Source organism: Gorilla gorilla, chromosome 4, assembly GCF_029281585.2.
Source record: "Gorilla gorilla gorilla isolate KB3781 chromosome 4, NHGRI_mGorGor1-v2.1_pri, whole genome shotgun sequence".
NCBI classification, from domain to species: Eukaryota; Metazoa; Chordata; class Mammalia; order Primates; family Hominidae; genus Gorilla; species Gorilla gorilla.
This window is the reverse complement of record NC_073228.2, coordinates 34,933,891-34,951,599: the sequence shown is the minus strand read 5'-3', so window position 1 is coordinate 34,951,599 and position 17,709 is coordinate 34,933,891. Positions and strand designations below refer to the sequence as shown.

Here is a 17,709-nt window from a genome sequence, read left to right as displayed (position 1 = left end):
TTTTGAGATGGAGTCTTGATCTCGGCTCACTGCAACCTCCACCCCCCTGGGTTCAAGCAATTCTCCTGCCTCAGCCTCCTGAGTAGCTGGGATTACAGGCGCCTGCCACCATGCCCAGCTAATTTTTGTATTTTTAGTAGAGACAGGGTTTCACCGTGTTGCCCAGGCTAGTCTCAAACTTCTGACCTTAGGTGATCTGCCCAGCTCTGCCTCCCGAAGTGCTGGGATTTCAGGCTTCAGGCGTGAGCCACTGCGCCCAGCCTTGATGCACTTTTCATCCTGTTCCCAGAATTGCCTTCTAGAAACAATTTGGTGTGTGTGCCTTGCAGACCTATGCTGGTTCTCTGTTGTCTGCAGGATAAAGTCCAGACTACGCAGTGGGGCCCTAGGACACCCTCACTGACCCCACGATGGTACAGATGCTCCTCAGCTTACAATGGAGTTACATCCTGGTAGACCCATTGTAAGCTGAAAATAGCATAAATCGAAAATAAATACATCTAATGCACCTAACCTACTGAACACCATAGTTTAGCCTAGCCTACTTTACATGAGCTGAGAAGACTCACAGTAGTCTACAGTTGGGCAAAATCACCTAGCAACACGGTCCACTCTGGAGTGCCTGTTGTTCACCCTTGTGACAGAGTGGATGACTGGGAGCTAGCATCGTGAGAGAGTAGCGCATCACCTATCGGTAGTCCAGGAAAAGATCAGAATCCAAAATTGGAAGTATAGTTTCCACTGAATGGGTATTGTTTCCCACCATTGTAAAGTTGAAAAATTCTCAGTTGAGCCTTGGAAGATCAGGGAGCGCCTGTATTTGAATCTTCCAAGTCTGACCTGGACCTTCATGCTGCAGTTTGCTGTGTTGGTCCCTCACCCTGGAGCATCTCCTTAGCCATTGGGAATTTTATTCCTCCTTCACTCCCACTGTCTCTAATTGCTGAGTAACAAAGTTCCATTTCATTGACTCATGATTTTATGGGTAGATGTGAGGGAACCATGTACATGTGGATTCCATGGGGGTTTGAAATGCTCTGATGCCACTTGATAGAAAAAAATGTTCTGTGAGTTTAGAGAACTGAGCCACACTGAGCAGAGCTAGCCCCTTTTTGGGGAACATAGGGAGAATTTGGCATCATGAAGTGATGAAGGGAGGGATTTTGGTTAAAGAATAGAATGCTCGGTTTGTTTCAAGAGGGTGCGTGAGTTGGGGAGCATGGAGGGGAAGATGCCTCTTCCTGGCCACTGACCCCCAGTGGATCACACAGAGGGTGGACTGGTACGAGCTGAGAGGTGTGCTCCTCTTGGAGGGCAGGGAAGGCGGAGGAGATGGCTCCAGCCCTACCCTGTTGACTGTCTTGCATGTGCGGTTGCCAATATCCTCCTACCTGGCTCTGTAACATCCCTCCTCCCCGCTCTCCTGCTCTCCCCAGGTGTAATTACTTCAAGCCTCCAGGATGGCAATCCAGTTCCGTTCGCTCTTCCCCTTGGCATTGCCTGGGATGCTGGCGCTCCTCGGCTGGTGGTGGTTTTTCTCTCGTAAAAAAGGCCATGTCAGCAGCCATGATGAGCAGCAGGTGGAGGCTGGTGCTGTGCAGCTGAGGGCTGACCCTGCCATCAAGGAACCTCTCCCCATGGAAGACGTCTGTTCCAAAGTAGTGTCCACACCCCCCAGTGTCACAGAGCCTCCAGAAAAGGAACTGTCCACCGTGAGCAAGCTGCCTGCAGAGCCCCCAGCATTGCTCCAGACACACCCACCTTGCCGAAGATCACAGTCCTCGGGCATTCTTCCTAACACCACAGACATGAGATTGCGACCAGGAACACGCAGAGACGACAGTACAAAGCTGGAGCTAGCCCTGACAGGTGGTGAAGCCAAATCGATTCCTCTAGAGTGCCCCCTTTCATCCCCAAAGGGTGTACTATTCTCCAGCAAATCAGCTGAGGTGTGTAAGCAAGATTCCCCGTTCAGCAGGGTGCCAAGGAAGGTCCAGCCAGGCTACCCCGCAGTCCCCGCAGAGAAGCGTAGCTCTGGGGAGAGGGCAAGAGAGACAGGTGGGGCCGAAGGGACTGGTGATGCCGTGTTGGGGGAAAAGGTGCTTGAAGAAGTTCTGTTGTCTCGGGAGCATGTCTTGGAATTGGAGAACAGCAAGGGCCCCAGCCTGGCCTCTTTAGAGGGGGAAGAAGATAAGGGGAAGAGCAGCTCATCCCAGGTGGTGGGGCCAGTGCAGGAGGAAGAGTATGTAGCAGAGAAGTTGCCAAGTAGGTTCATCGAGTCGGCTCACACAGAGCTGGCAAAGGACGATGCGGCGCCAGCACCCCCAGTCGCAGACGCCACAGCCCAGGACAGAGGTGTCGAGGGAGAACTGGGCAATGAGGAGAGCTTGGATAGAAATGAGGAGGGCTTGGATGGAAATGAGGAGGGCTTGGATAGAAATGAGGAGAGCTTGGATAGAAATGAGGAGGGCTTGGATAGAAATGAGGAGATTGAGCGGGCTGCCTTCCAGATAATCTCCCAAGTGATCTCAGAAGCAACCGAACAGGTGCTGGCCACCACGGTTGGCAAGGTTGCAGGTCGTGTGTGTCAGGCCAGTCAGCTCCAAGGGCAGAAGGAAGAGAGCTGTGTCCCAGTTCACCAGAAAACTGTCTTGGGCCCAGACACTGCGGAGCCTGCCACAGCAGAGGCAGCTGCTGCCCCGCCGGATGCTGGCCTCCCCTTGCCAGGCCTACCAGCAGAGGGCTCACCACCACCAAAGACCTACGTGAGCTGCCTGAAGAGCCTTCTGTCCAGCCCCACCAAGGACAGTAAGCCAAATATCTCTGCACACCACATCTCCCTGGCCTCCTGCCTGGCACCGACCACCCCCAGTGAAGAGTCGCCGGACCGGGCGGGCATCCTGGTGGAAGATGCCACCTGTGTCACCTGCATGTCAGACAGCAGCCAAAGTGTCCCTTTGGTGGCTTCCCCAGGACACTGCTCAGATTCTTTCAGCACTTCAGGGCTTGAAGACTCTTGCACAGAGACCAGCTCGAGCCCCAGGGACAAGGCCATCACCCCGCCACTGCCAGAAAGTACTGTGCCCTTCAGCAATGGGGTGCTGAAGGGGGAGTTGTCAGACTTGGGGGCTGAGGATGGATGGACCGTGGATGCGGAAGCAGATCATTCAGGAGGTAGGAGGGTCTCGGGTTCATTTAGAGGATGGGGCGCTCCCAGTATTTCTTGGAGAAAGGCTGCCAGTCTGCCTCTCCCTTCTGCTACTTGTGCAGCACAGTCATGGTGCTCTTCAGCTCTTTATCGCAACCTGCAGAGGGCTGGACACAGCGTAGAGCTGGTGGGTAACTGAGGAGTTAGATTGCTCTGAAACCCCAAGTCATGGGAGCTGTAACTTGGTTCCTCAACCAGTGACCTTCCCCAGTGAGCCCTTCCTAAGGAACTAGTGCCAAGTTGGGCTCACTGATTAACATTAGTGTGCCTCTTTTTCTTTGTTTAAAAAAATTATTATTATTTTGGTGCAGATGGAGTCTTCCTTTATTGCCCAGGCTGGTCTCGCACTCCTGGGCTCAAGTGATCCTTCCGCCCTCGGCCTCCCAGAGTGCTGGGTTTATAGTGTGAGTCACCATGCCCAGCCCATTTTTTTTTCTTTTTTAAACACTAACCTCTTTGTGTGTGCGTGTGTGTGTGTGTTTTAATGGAGAGGCCTCCTTAGCTTTACTTCCCTTGAGTGCCAGGTATGGGTGTGAGTGTTTTGAATGGTTTTTATTTCCTTTTAATCATGTGCTTGTTCCCATGTCTTCACCTGCTTTCCTTCTCCAGAAGCTCTTACAGGGTAAGTGCCCAAAGAACGGCCACAGCTTTGAATACTTGTGGGAGGCTTGAGCTTCCTGAGTTGTCGCTGTCACCTTTGCAGAAAGCCTCAGCCATTTTCTTTCTGTGCAGTTGCAGCTCCACCCCCGGGAAAGCGGGGCACTTTGATAACGAGGTGTCCTGGGTTTTTCGAGTGCTGACCCCAGCGTAGACAGTTCAGACCGCTAACTTACAGGTCAGCAGCTCCTGACCCTGCTTCTGCAGGCACCCTGGGGTGTTTTCATTTATCTCATGGAGAGAGGCCACGAATATCCCGAGTGGCTCTCTGACTTGTTTGTCCTGGAGCCATTCCCTCCCATTTCAGCTCCGGGAAGGTTGGGAATCTTTATTGGGAATTTTACCACTTTCAGCAGCATCTAGTTTGTACCACACACTACATTTAGTCACCTCCAAGATGCTGTTAAGACACTACTGTTTTTATGTACCTTGGAAAGAGAAAAGTGCTGCCGGTCATGATTATAGAAGGCAAGATACTATATGACGCATCCTAATCCAGGATGTTTAAATGTTTCTTAAAATACTGCATCTTAAAATGGGTGATTTTTATTTCATTTATTTTTTAAGAATAAAGGCGTTTCCCTTTGCTTACTGCCCCTCAGCTGAATTAACAAGCCCCGCAGCCTTGTCTGCCAACTCTAGATGGATAGTAGTAGCTACTGAGACCTGTTGAAGTCTTCTGAGTTTAGGCTTGAACCTAAGCCATGGTGATGGGCAGGGAGGTTTAGGGATGGCATGTGGAAATGAGGTAATACTGTCCACGAGCATGCGGTGGGTGCCAAGCACCAGGTTAGTGCCTCGCATGTACCTTCATGTCAGCCCTGCTTTGTTTGTGAGGAAGTTGAAGCTGAGAGGGGACCAGGGACCACCCCGCTGAGGGAGCTGGAAGCTGGCCTTTGAGTGCAGCCTGCTAGAGTCCGGGTGTGGTTCTGAGCCACTGCTGGGAGCCATCGGGATGGCAGGTGTTAGCCAGTCCCATTCTGTGGGGCAGAGGCTGGATACTGTGAGTGAGCAGAGCTCCCCGCCCCCTCGCCTAACCCCTGTCAGCCTGTTATGCTTCCAGCAGGCTAGCCAAGCAGTCTTCCCCAAGAAGGGGTACTTTTCCCTGCATGAATCCTGTTCGAAGCGCCTAGTGTTAAGGGGGGAAGTCACTTTGAAGGTGATTCTTCCTTAGCTGGGAGCAGGATCTCTTGGGCCTTAGTTCTCTGCATCCAGTGTATGGGTTACTTGGCAAAGGATTATACTCAGGGTTTGGAGAAACCATGTGGAAGGTAACCTAATTGGTAGACTCTCAGGAGTGATCTATTTCTGGTGATTGAGTCATCCATATTTAAGCCAGGGCCACTTCTCTTGAGCTGATCTGGACCCGCTTTTTTGTGACGGTCCCTTTGGCACGCTCTTGAGTGAGAGTGGAACAGCCCAGGTCGGGAGCAGAGTCTGTTCCCATTGGGTTTTCTTGGGCATGAGCTTTGGCTCAGTCTTTTGACCAAGGGACTATTTGAGCCAGAAGAGTGTTCAGAGTTGCATGAATCAGGCCTAAGCAAAGGGAAAGGAGACTCTCCTTTTTTAGTCCACATATGGCAGAGGAACGAGCGGGTCCCCGCTAGGTATAAGAATGGGGCCCTCAGGCAGGCCAGTGAGGACTTTGTCTAGCTCTGCTGGGCTGAAGGCCAGTACCTGTGACCCTGGGACTGGGCCCTGGGGACAGGAGACCGACCCTTGGTCTGAGGGGGTAGGATAGTTGGAAGGGTGTCAAGGTATTTGTGGTCCATCGGTCTGGCTCTCAGGACCATGTGGACCTCAAGCGTGTCTCCTCCCCCGCCCTCTGGGCTCCCCTTCCCTGGGCGCAGTCTGTCTCTTCCAAGTTCACCACTTGTGTCTCTGCTCCAGCAGCTGTGGCTGGGTGCGGCTGCCAATTAAGCAAGTGGGACTGTAAGTGACAGGCTAAAATTAGGTGTATCGACACCCCCAGTCCTCCTTTCATTGGGGTTGTTCTGAGCCTTCTAGACTGTAAGTTGACAGTCACCTGCCAAGCTTGAGGAGCGGGTGTGGGGCAGGGCCTCCTGGGAATGTGAGTTTGGGAAGTTCTTGGTTACTGGCTGCTCTGAGCTGGGGTCTGTGTGTGTGCGCGCCTGCTGCTTCTTCCCCTGCAGGTTCTGACAGGAACAGCATGGATTCCATGGATAGCTGTTGCAGTCTCAAGAAGACTGAGAGCTTCCAAAATGCCCAGGCAGGCTCCAACCCTAAGAAGGTCGACCTCATCATCTGGGAGATCGAGGTGCCAAAGGTAGGGGCGGAGTCCCCCAGGCTGGTTCTGTGGTAAGCGCAAAGCTCCCTGGGGCCAGGGCCATTAGACCTCAGGGAGGGAGGAGGCTGGGAGAGGGACAGTAAACCAGAAGGAGCCCTGGGTCAGCCAAAGGCTGCAGGGAAAGGACACGCTACACTTTGCCAAGGCTCAGAGAGCTTCCTGCAACATGGAATTCCTCCAGCTGCCTCCAGGAGCATCTTATTCTTGTACTTCTCAAACTCGCAGGCCTGTGTGTCTCCCTTGGGGGTGGTTCTTGCATATTCTGGGGCTCAGATCTATTTGGAAAAAACACACCAAGGCCGTGGGGGCCAGCCAGAATCCCTTCACTGAGCTCTGCTCAAGTGCTCCAACGTAAAGTGTATTTTATAATTGAGCAAAGCATAAATCCATATTTTAGAGAACTTGAAAAGTATAGAAATACATGCAGAAAATAAAAATCAGCTCTAATCCTACCCTTGAGAGTGACTGTGAGAGACTTTTATTTCCTTCTCATCTTGCACCCTGTGGTTTTTAAACAAAACTGAGATTATGTCGCTTTAATTAATACTTTAAATATTTAACAATTTAATTTTCGTGTGTTATTCTTTGAAAATGTAATTGTAACTGCGTTATTCATTATGTGGATGTCAGTTTACTTCATCAGTCCCCCATTCCTGAGTGCTTAAGTGGTTTCGAGCTTCTTGCTATTAGAACTTACAACATATTAGCTTGATCTTGATGTTTATCTCTGGGGCTCAGAAATAATTTGTCAGACCGCATTCTCCCAGGGCCCTGGGCTCTGTGCTCAGGTGGAGACTTGGCTTGGTCTGAACTCTGGGTCAGAGTGGCTGTTTTGACCCTGGGTTGCGAGGTCTCTTGGTGGTTTCCTCCCTGGGGGGCCCTGTTATCCGTCCTGCCTGCTTTTCCTTCAGTGGTTACAAAGGGCATGAAGAGAAAGGCTGTGCCTGAGGATGGACCATGTCCCTAGTAGCTCCTCCGGGAGGGGGTCGTTGGCGGTTGTGTGGGAGCCCATCTTACATAAGGGCTAAGTTTGGCTGCTTCTATCTGCCTTGAACTCTGGCGCACTGGGCACTTCTGCATGCCTCCTGCTCTGCAGGCTTCAGCCTGCTGTCACTTGGCAGCGGGAGCCCAGGGTTCTTAGACCTTCATTTTCAAATCGAGCCCCTTTATCTTTGGATCTGAGTAGACTTGAGGGAGAGGGGCAGGAGAAGTCGAGAAACTGTGTGCTGGTGAAACTTCTCAGCATGGGTTTTAGAGGAGAAGATGCTGCTGCCTTTGCAGCTTTCCGGGTCTGGGCCACATTGTTGGGATGAAATGGGAACTGCTTGGTCCTGGAGCCAGACTGCCTGGTTCAACTTCCTGGTTAGCAGCTGTGTGACCTTAAGGTAGTTACTTAGCCTCTCTGGGCTTGTTTCCCCATATACAGAATGGTGATAAAAAAGTTATCTGTGTTTCACAGGTACTATGAGTAAATGTAAGTGCTTAGAATAGTCCTGGAAAATAAATGCTGACATGGTAACAGCTAATATGTTTGAGCATGATCTTGTGTAAAACAGAAGTAGGTCTTTGGGTGTCCAGGGATTGGTTTGCCTTTAACCCTCTCATCTCTTTTTGTCTTTCTGGAAGCACTTAGTCGGTCGGCTAATTGGCAAGCAGGGGCGCTATGTGAGTTTTCTGAAGCAAACATCTGGTGCCAAGATCTACATTTCAACCCTGCCTTACACCCAGAGCGTCCAGATCTGCCACATAGAAGGTCAGTAGCATCTGCTGCTTGTATTGCTTCTTACCTGAAATATTAAATAGAAGTGAATAGCATCTGAGTTTCAATTGCTATCTTTTTGGAATAGGAAACCCTGCTTCTCATCCCAGGGAAGGGAGCATTAGGTATCTTCCCTGCAGCCTTTTCCCCATTTCAGGTGCCTGCGGGAGACTCAGGTCCCTCCCTACTCTGATCTTTGGCCAGGAGAAGTGTGGGTGCTTGGTTGGGCGGGGCCTGGGTCCTGGATTCATAGTGCCCACCACCCCATAAAGGCTTCTCTCAAAGCAGAAGTGCCCTGTGTGCAATTCCCCCTTGGCATTTTCACAGCTGCCTGCCTCTTCTGTTGCATTGAAAGCATGGATCATAATGGCAGAGGTATCATTTGAAAGGCTTAGATGCCTTTCTTCCTAAAGCAGAGCTTAAGTGTTTTGGTACCTCAAAGATGCACTTGAACTCTATGCAAAGTCCAGTGGTGTGGGGTCTGTGGCTGTGTTTTTGTGAGTGTGGGTATGAGTTTCCTCTTACAGTGATTGTATGTCCTGCCCCCATCCACTATTTAGGCTCTCAACATCATGTAGACAAAGCGCTGAACTTGATTGGGAAGAAGTTCAAAGAGCTGAACCTCACCAATATCTACGCTCCCCCATTGCCTTCACTGGCACTGCCTTCTCTGCCGATGACATCCTGGGTGAGCGTGCTACTGGGTGATCCAGACTTCTTGCCACTTTCCCCCAAACCTACCCCAAACAAGAAACTCCCCAGACCTCAGGCTAAGAAGGCCAAGTGCACATGAGTGCCTGTGCCCTCTCCTCTCTGGTCTCTACTGGTCGGTTCTGCTATGGGACTGTGTTCTGGGGACAGGGCTTAGGTGGTGATAGCGCTGGCAGGAAACCAGAGGCCTCTTGGTCCCCACGTGGGAGGACTACTTTCCCTGGCTCTGCCCCCTGGTCACCTTTTAAGTTTTCTAGGCATTTGCTTAGAAAGGATGGTGTAGTTCAGCCAGGAGATTGGGTGTGTCCAGGGTCGCCGTTCAACACCTGAGACCTGGGTGGGACTAGAATCATGGGTTTGGATGGCGCTTGTTCTTTCTTCTGGTTGAGTCAGGCCTTAGCAGTGGCCCTGGTGAAGGATCTCCTTCCCCTTCCCCCTCCCCAGGAGGTGCCTAAATTACAAAGAAGAATGAATACTCCCCACCAGGCCCGGAAGTCCAGTTACTCTTTGGAGGTTGCCCCAGGAGTTTGGCAGAGGGAAGAGCTGCTATCTCCAGGGCCCCTGTGTGCTGCTGACTGCAGCGTCTCTCAGGGCCGTCGCCCATATCCTGCCGTGTGCCTCTGGCCCTGGTTGGGTCTTATCTCACTGGGAGTAGAATTGCAGAATTCTGTGGGCCAACGACTGTTGACTACATTTTACACAGATGGACAGATGGGCTGACTATAGCTCCAAGGAAATTGTCCTCCTTCGTGGTTTTTTTTTTTTTGTGGATGGTAGGCATTTCAGTTTTGTGTCTTCCCCTTTGCAAAGGCCCTTGGGCTGGAGGGAAAGGATTGGGATATCTTTTTCCTGTGGATATGTGAGAGTAGGCTGAATACCACTTTATGCTTTACTCCTGAATCAAGAGTTTTTTCCCAGGAGGCTCGGTCGTAGACTCACTCACTCTTTTTTTTTTTTTTTTTTTTTTTTGAGACAGAGTCTCACTCTGTTGCTCAGTCTGGAGTGTAGTGGCATGATCTTGGCTCACTGCAACCTCTGCCCACCAGGTTCAAACGATTATCCTGCCCCAGCCTCCTGAGTAGCTGGGATTACAGGTGTGCTCCACCATGCCCAGCTAATTTTTATGTTTTTAGTAGAGATGGGATTTCACCATGTTTGCCAGGCTGGTCTTGAACTCCTGACCTCAGGAGGGTAAGCAGTAGGAGGGAGAGCAAATAGGAAGCAGACTCTGCTAGACCTTGACCATGGACCTGACCTGAGGCCACTGCTTGCTCTTGGGAGGGCAGCGTAGATGCTGTGAGACCATAGGCTCCTGGGGTTGTCTGCCAGTCCACAGGAGTTGGCTAAAGGGCCTGGGGGCCTGCCTACTGCTTATTTTCAGGAGTCTTGTTCTCAGCGGCCACCTCATTCCTATGTTGCCCTCCCTGGGTCTTATAGATTCATCAACAGAAGTGGGAGGGAGGGCACTGCTGGTAGGTGGACCCTGCCCAGGCCTGTGCAAGGCCCAGCACTACCTCCGCAGTTGCTTCTTGGTTGCCCAGTGTCTGTGGGACCCTCCCTGCCTGGCCCTGAGGTGAGACTGCCCCTAATGGCTGCTCGTGGTATTGCAGGACAACAGCCACAGGGGTGTCGAACACTTTCTGTTGTTAAAGTAGTCCTTCAACCTCTGCCTTCTGGGTGCCATGTTGTCTTGAGTTGCCCTTTTCAAAGATATGCCAGCCCAGAGACTTGCCCTTGGGTCTCGGGACTTATTCAAAGATGAGATAAGAAGGATTGTTTCAGTGGCCGCTCCCCTTTCCCCTCTACAGCTCATGCTGCCTGATGGCATCACCGTGGAGGTCATTGTGGTCAACCAGGTCAATGCCGGGCACCTGTTCGTGCAGCAGCACACACACCCTACCTTCCACGCGCTGCGCAGCCTCGACCAGCAGATGTACCTCTGTTACTCTCAGCCTGGAATCCCCACCTTGCCCACCCCAGTGGAAAGTAAGCAGTGCCCTGAGGGGTCGGGAAGGGGGACCCCTGGGGTTGCCTGTTCTGCCCTGGATCCTGATCAGGAGGAGGCTGTTCTGCGATCCTTCATGGAAGCAGCATCCTTCAATTCTTGCCATTGTTATGGAGCTGGGGTGGGTTTCCTGGCAAGGCAGAGCTGGGGTTTCCACTGGCTGGCAGAATGATGGGTGTCGGAGTAGAGTTTTGACACAGAGATTCAGATCCCAGCTCTGCCACTAATTTTTTTTTAAATTTTTTCTTTTTTTTTTCCCTCAAAGCCAGTGTCATAGTATCTGCCACCTATTTATTATCTGTTAAAGGGGGTGATACCCACTTGTTCCAGGAATTAGTGTTGAATACTGTATGTATTACATATAAAGCACTTATGCATATAATGGTTACCACAAAAAAAACCCCAAGTCCAACAAGCCTGTGCAGCGTGTTGGGTCATCTCCATCTAACAGATGAGAAAACTGGGCCTCAAGTGACTTGCCCAAGTGAGCAGGATCTGGGGTCTGAGCCCAGCCTTTGTCATTATTATCTTTGTTGTCCTTATCACAGAGGATGGAATGTCAGAACATCACCCATTCCTCACCAGGGGATGGCAGGGTCACTCAGTGCAGTAGAAAACCTTCTGAAGTGATCTCTGTAGCCTTTTGTGTGTATTTTTTCCTTTTGGAAGGATAAGGACTTAGTTTTCATTGGCTTCTCTAAAGTTGCCTTAACCCAGCAGTAAAGACTGAACTGGAGCCTGAGGGGTAACTGCCAGGGGTTCTCTCCAAGGGTCAGGACCCAGTACAGTCAGCCTCATGTCACAGGTCCTCATCCTGGCCAGCGTGGGCAGCTGTTGGGGTGCTGCTGGGAACGTTTACCTCCTGGTCTCGTCTGCCTCTGACCCACAGTGGGTTAGTGACCCCTTGATCCTGGGTGGCTGCCCAGGTGCTGTCAGCACCTTCCAGAGGCAAAGGCTAGAAGAAGGGGGTTTAGGCCCAGGAGGCCCCTTCTGGTGAAGCTCTCCAGCTGAGTTGTGGGCTAGAGCACACCCTAGGTATGAGGATGCTGAGATCTGCTGCATTTGATTTCTTCAGGGACTTTCTTTTAAATGTAAGGCTGGCCCTGGCCCCCATTCCCTGAGTGCTATATTTACTTGGTTTATTCCTATTCATCTGTGTCCCTCTTGGGTCCCAGAAGTTTTGGAGTAATGGATCTAGACTGAATGCTTCCCAGTCTGGATGGCCTCGGGGGCGGCACATTTGCTAGGCTGAACTTCTCACATCCAGGTTTTTCCCTCGGCTGGTCTTGGGCTTGGGGGAGGCTTTGCTTGGGGCCGGTTGCTGTTCCTGTCCCCTGCACTGTGGAGGTTGCAGGCCTCTGAGAGGTAACGCGGGGAGGTGGGTGGTGGCCAGGTGGCCCTTGGTGCCCTGCCCTGGCCCAGGCGTTCCACACACTCTGCTCCCTACCCTGCAGTAACGGTCATCTGTGCCGCCCCTGGTGCGGATGGGGCCTGGTGGCGAGCCCAAGTGGTTGCCTCCTACGAGGAGACCAACGAAGTGGAGATTCGATACGTGGACTACGGCGGATATAAGAGGGTGAAAGTAGACGTGCTCCGGCAAATCAGGTGAGCGGAGATGCCTCAGACAGGCCTACGCCCTGCTTGTTCTGGGATGCGTGATCTCTGCGTGGCTGGCTCAGTTGTGCCAGGGCTTGGGTGAGGGTTAATTCTTCCCTCCTGCTGCCTACTGTGTTTTAGCAGAGTCTGATAGAAACAAACTCGATTACTCGCTTAGCCAAACTGAGCTAGAAGGCCTGTATTGTGGAAGAATCCCCAGCATCATGCTTCAAAAGTGAAGCTGGGCCAGGCGTGGTGGCCTGCTGCAAATCCCAGCGCTTTGGGAGGGTCACTTGAGTGCAGGAGTTCAAGACCAGACCAGGCAGTATAGCGAGACCTCATCTCTACAACAACAACAAAAAAGAAAAAAAGTGAAGCAGGCTCCTTTTTAGGAATTTGTCATGGGAAGTCCCTCTGAGGTCAGGCTTGCAGCAGGGTCGGCTGGCTGTGTTTGGGTGTGCTATGAGCCGTGGCCTGCTGCAAAGTATGAACCCTCTGCTTTGCTGCATCCCAGGTTATGGGCGTCACTGTACAAAGATGAATACTGGCTTGGAGTGGAGTCAGCCTTCGTGTCCACATTAAACTTGTTCCTTTCTTGCCTTCCCAGGTCTGACTTTGTCACCCTGCCGTTTCAGGGAGCAGAAGTCCTTCTGGACAGTGTGATGCCCCTGTCAGGTAACAGCTGAGGCCTTTGGCTTGGGGGATTGTTGGGGACAGTTGTTGAGAGTAGGTCTTTCTCAGAGCCTCCGTTCTCACCCGGAGGATTTATGCTAACATAAGTTGCCACCACTCAAGAGTTTCTGACTGAATAGGTCTGGGCTTAGGCCCAGGAACTTACATTGCTATCAAGTTCCCAGGTGAGACCAGTGCTGCTGATCCTTTGAGATCCACTGCTCTAGACTGTACTCAGACCTCAGGCATCAAGGGGCTTCCAACAAAGGCACTTTCCAGATTATAGTCCAGACCCAGAGTCTTAGCCCCGGTGGTTGAGGGCGTGCTGGTCACTGATACTGCTCAGCCAGGCCATAGCTCCATAGGGCACAGTGGGGACACCCTATCTGGTGTCTTAGACTATGAAAGCATTGTCAGAGGGAAGAGGACTGGCAAAATCTTGGGTAAATGACTTAGCCTCAATTTTCACCCCAGAACATGGGAATGGTACCTGTCTTTGATGCTGGCTGTGAGAATTACATAAACCTAAGATCTGGTGTGTAGAGGGTGGCGAAATGGCAGCTGTTTATGGCTAGGAATTTTATATTTGTAGGTGATAGTTCATCCCATCCCACTCCCTCCCCAGGTTTGCCCCTTCTGATCTTCTTCTTGCTTGTCTTAAGCGATTTGCATGCGTTAGAAATACTACAGTCTAGCTGGAGTCGGCTTAGAGGGAGCACTGGGGCAAGATCTTTGTTTTGCTTCTTTTATTGCTGTTGCCCCTCCTTCCTCTCTGCTTCTGTCCATCTAAGCGATCTGTCCAGACCCAGCTGAAACTTTCTCCTTCGTAAGATTTTCCCGGATCTTCCTTGGTAAACCCCTGTCTCTCCCATCCTTGCCACTGCTTGCCTTGGGTATGGTGTTCTATGTAACTTTTGTAATCCAGCAAAGCTGAATGCTGCCGCAGCGCCTTGCCCACTCTGAGTGGCTGGCCTTATTGGGCTGTGTGGCCAACTGCCTGGGTTTGATTCCCACCTTCACCACTTGGGAGCTGGTTGACCTTCAGGAATCCACCTTTGCCTCAGTGTTCTCTCCTGTAAAGTGGGGATAGCACTTGGTGTTACTAATTTGGTGGAAGAACACACATGCTCTGCACTGCCAGCACCCGAGTTGGTGGGGGTGGTGGTGGTGCTGCTGCTGGTGGTATTGGTGGTGGTGTTAGTGGTGAAGTTTCTGTCCATCTGTTGTCTGTGCTCCAGTGGGCAACATGCAGTAGCGGCCCTTGGTTTATCCACTGGGAGTCATATGGAGGCCTAGGCTCCGTCTCTGACCTGGGTGGATCTCCCCAGTGCAGTTCTCAAGTCCCACAGCATCTGAAGCATTCTACTTGGAATGCAGCTGAAACTTGTGTACATGACAAGGGTGCCTTGCCTCAGTGAGAGCCTAAATGCCGCTTTTCCTTTTCCTCCTGAAGACGATGACCAGTTTTCACCGGAAGCAGATGCCGCCATGAGCGAGATGACAGGGAATACAGCACTGCTTGCTCAGGTGTGTGGTTGGCAGGGGTGGGGGAGGCAGGCTGGCTGGGTTCTTGGGAACTGACCTTTCAATGCCTTCTTTCCTGTGGCTTGGCCCTGGATTGACCAGCAGTATTTAAGGAAAGGTGCATGAAGTAGCTAATACTTGATATTAGTCTGTTCTCACATTGCTGTAAAGAAATACCTGGGACTGAATAATCTATAAAGGAAAGAGGTGTAATTGACTCACAATTCTGCGGGCCTGGGGAGACCTCAGGAAACTTATAATCATGGCAGAAAGGGAAGAGGCACGTCTTACATGATGGGCAGGCAAGAGACAGTATGTGAAGGAGGAACTGTCAGATACTTATAAAACCATCAGATCTCATGAGAACTCACTATGACGAGAACAGCATGGGCACACCGCCTCATGATCCAATCACCTCCCACCAGGTCTCTCCCTCGACACATGGGAATTATGGAGATTACAATTCAAGATGATATTTGAGTGGGGACACAAAACCTAACCATATTATTCTTTCCACCCCCCTTCTTCAGGTGACAAGTTACAGTCCAACTGGTCTTCCTCTGATTCAGCTGTGGAGTGTGGTTGGAGATGAAGTAAGTTCTGCCTTTCTTTTCCTTCTGTGTTGCTGGCCCAAAGTAATGGATTGATTAGGAGCTGGTCCTGGGATTTGTTTCCTCTTGAGTTAATCAGAGGATATAACTGTAGACAAGCACCTCCTAGGGAACACTTTGGATGTCCTGATTGGCAGTGGTGATGCCAGTGTCCTCTAGTGGGTAGAGGCCAGGGATGCCACTAAACATCCCATAGTATTCAGGACAGCCCCCCACAGCAAATAATTATCCAACCCCAAATGTCAGTAGTGCCAAGGTGGAGAAACCCTGTGCGAGACTTTCTGGGACCTTCTGTCTGTTGAGTTTTTCTGTCCTCTATCTTATGGTATGAAAGCTTAGATTTCTTCAGCATATTAAAAAGCCTATCCTGGCCAGGTACAGTGGCTCACCCCTGTAATCCCAGCACTTTGGGAGGCCGAGACGGGCAGATCACTTGAGGTCAGGAGTTTGAGACCAGCCTGGCCAACATGGCGAAACCCCCATCTCTACTAAAAATGCAAAAATCTGCTGGGTGTGGTGATGCACACCTGTGATCCCAGCTGCTTGGGAGGCTGAGGCAGGAGAATCACTTGAACTTGGGAGACGGAGGTTGCAGTGAACCAACATTGTGCCACTGCACTCCAGCCTGGGTGACAGAGCAAGACTCTGTCTCAAAAAACAAAAACAAAAAAACCCTATCCTTATGCCACAGCAGCCAACAGAACACTTAAATAAATGTTCCTGTTGGCTAGAGCATAAACCATGTTCCCCACCCTGTTACTCTTTTTTTTTTTTTTTTTTTTTTTTGAGACAGTCTTGCTCTTGTTATCCAGGCTGGAGTGCAGTGGTATGATCTTGGCTCACTGTAACCTCCGCCTCCGGGGTTCAAGCGATTCTGCTTCAGTCTCAGTAACTGGGATTACAGGTGCCTGCCACCACACCTGGCTAATTTTTGTATGTTTAATAGAGACGGGGTTTCACCATGTTGGCCAGGCTGGTCTCGAACTCCTGACCTCAGGTGATCCACCTGCCTCAGCCTCCCAAAATGCTAGGATTACAGGCATGAGCCACTGCGTCTGGCCTACACTGTTACTCTCGTACATCTGTTGCCTGCAGTGGCAACCGGGAAGGGGAGAACTCATGTTGGCTAGGGAGATGGCCCCAGGATGCCATGGACAAAGCTTTAAGGGAACTTTCTTTTCTAGGTGGTGTTGATAAACCGGTCCCTGGTGGAGCGAGGCCTTGCCCAGTGGGTAGACAGCTACTACACAAGCCTTTGACCCCCATGCTGCTTCCTGAGAGTCTTTTTTTGCACTGTTGAAATTGGGCTTGGCACTCAAGTCAAAGATGAACATCGGAATAACAAACATTGTCCTCTCCAGAAAGTCCTTTCTTTCTCCATACTGTAGTCCTATTGAGAAGACATTTTGTCTCTGAGAAAAAAGGATGGAACTATGGGTTCTCTTCTCAAAGCCAAAGGATAGTGTTTAACAAGCCAGCTGGCTTATCCTGGTTCTCAGCTGTTTAAAAAAAAAAAAAAAAAGGAATAGAAACAGTTTCAACCAGATTGTCCTATTCCCCCTGTTCCATTCCCCTCTTCTTCCTTCTATCTCCTTCCCCGGCAAAAACCAAACAAACTGGCAGACAGGCCAGGGATGTATGTTGCTTGCTTGAGAGGGTTTCTTTTACTTCAAAATCTTTCTTCAGGGAGCAAGACATGAACTGACTAATTGGTATCCACTACTTGTACAGCTTACATAAATGAATTGATGATATTTAACCAGTTTTTATAAACTTCATTTAGGTCTCTAAACACAGACTTTTTAAATTGCAACTGTAAATATGAAATGGTCATCACATCTGACCTTGGTCAGTGGGGAGGGGAACTGGTATCCTGCCAAGCCTGGTTGTAATTTGTAATCATTTTCTATTTGTGCAAACTCTGTAAATATGTGTTTAAACAAATGTAATATTTTATACAAGATACACTGGAGAACAAAGGGAACTCAAGATTTTTCCAGCCACATGTCACCTGTAGGTAGAAGTAAACTCTGCAGTGCAGCTTCTGCTCTTGGCCCCTCTGGCCAGGGCCCCTGTGGCTTCCTGCACACTGGACAGGTGACTGTATGGTGGAGACTGTGATCTGGGAACTTTTTGCTGTACAAATCTGTTTAAAAAAAAAAAAAAGTAACTCATTGAATTAACTTGCAGTGGTGTGTTTGATTCTTTTTTAGACTGGCTTCAGCATTGTGCAGTTTAAAAATAAGTAACTTAAGTAACTTACATAAATCTTCAATTGTATGAACTGCAGCTTTGAGTCCATTTTTTTCCAGTGGTGAAGAATTGGGGGGGCGGAGAGTGAAGAGGGGGGTGGTGAGTGTGGCGAGCTGGATCACAGGCCCCACGCAACTGCCTCTACAGGAGACCCATGGTTTTTTGAAGACAATTTGGCCAGAAATTTCTATCTGGCCTTTTCCTCTCTCTCCTTGTCCCACCAGGTGGCAGCCAAGCGTCCTCCGACTTCTTCACTGCATGTTAACTGGCCAGACTCAGTTTAAAGCACTGGCTTCCAAAATGGGTTGTGCCTTCTTTGGTTGTCATTCTTAATAGATTCGTGAAGTTATTTAATTTACTGTAGTGATAAGAATGATGTAAAAAATACATGTAAGTTATGGGATG

The 17,709-nt window shown here is 50.4% G+C and overlaps 1 protein-coding gene across 10 annotated transcripts in view; it reads left to right on the top strand.

Moving 5' to 3' along the window:
• Positions 1–17,335, top strand: part of AKAP1 (A-kinase anchoring protein 1) — a 36,272-nt gene extending 18,937 nt beyond the window's left edge. For all 10 annotated transcript variants that reach the window (XM_055386800.2, XM_019028014.4, XM_004041299.5 and 7 more), the window contains 10 exons: positions 1,437–3,174; positions 6,019–6,152; positions 7,800–7,926; positions 8,493–8,620; positions 10,452–10,629; positions 12,103–12,253; positions 12,852–12,919; positions 14,370–14,443; positions 14,971–15,033; positions 16,236–17,335. In XM_055386800.2, coding sequence (XP_055242775.2) covers positions 1,461–3,174; positions 6,019–6,152; positions 7,800–7,926; positions 8,493–8,620; positions 10,452–10,629; positions 12,103–12,253; positions 12,852–12,919; positions 14,370–14,443; positions 14,971–15,033; positions 16,236–16,310 — 2,712 coding nt within the window. In that variant the 5' untranslated portion in view covers positions 1,437–1,460 and the 3' untranslated portion in view covers positions 16,311–17,335. The remainder of the gene's footprint in view (positions 1–1,436; positions 3,175–6,018; positions 6,153–7,799; positions 7,927–8,492; positions 8,621–10,451; positions 10,630–12,102; positions 12,254–12,851; positions 12,920–14,369; positions 14,444–14,970; positions 15,034–16,235) is intronic.
• Positions 17,336–17,709: the final 374 nt, after the last annotated feature.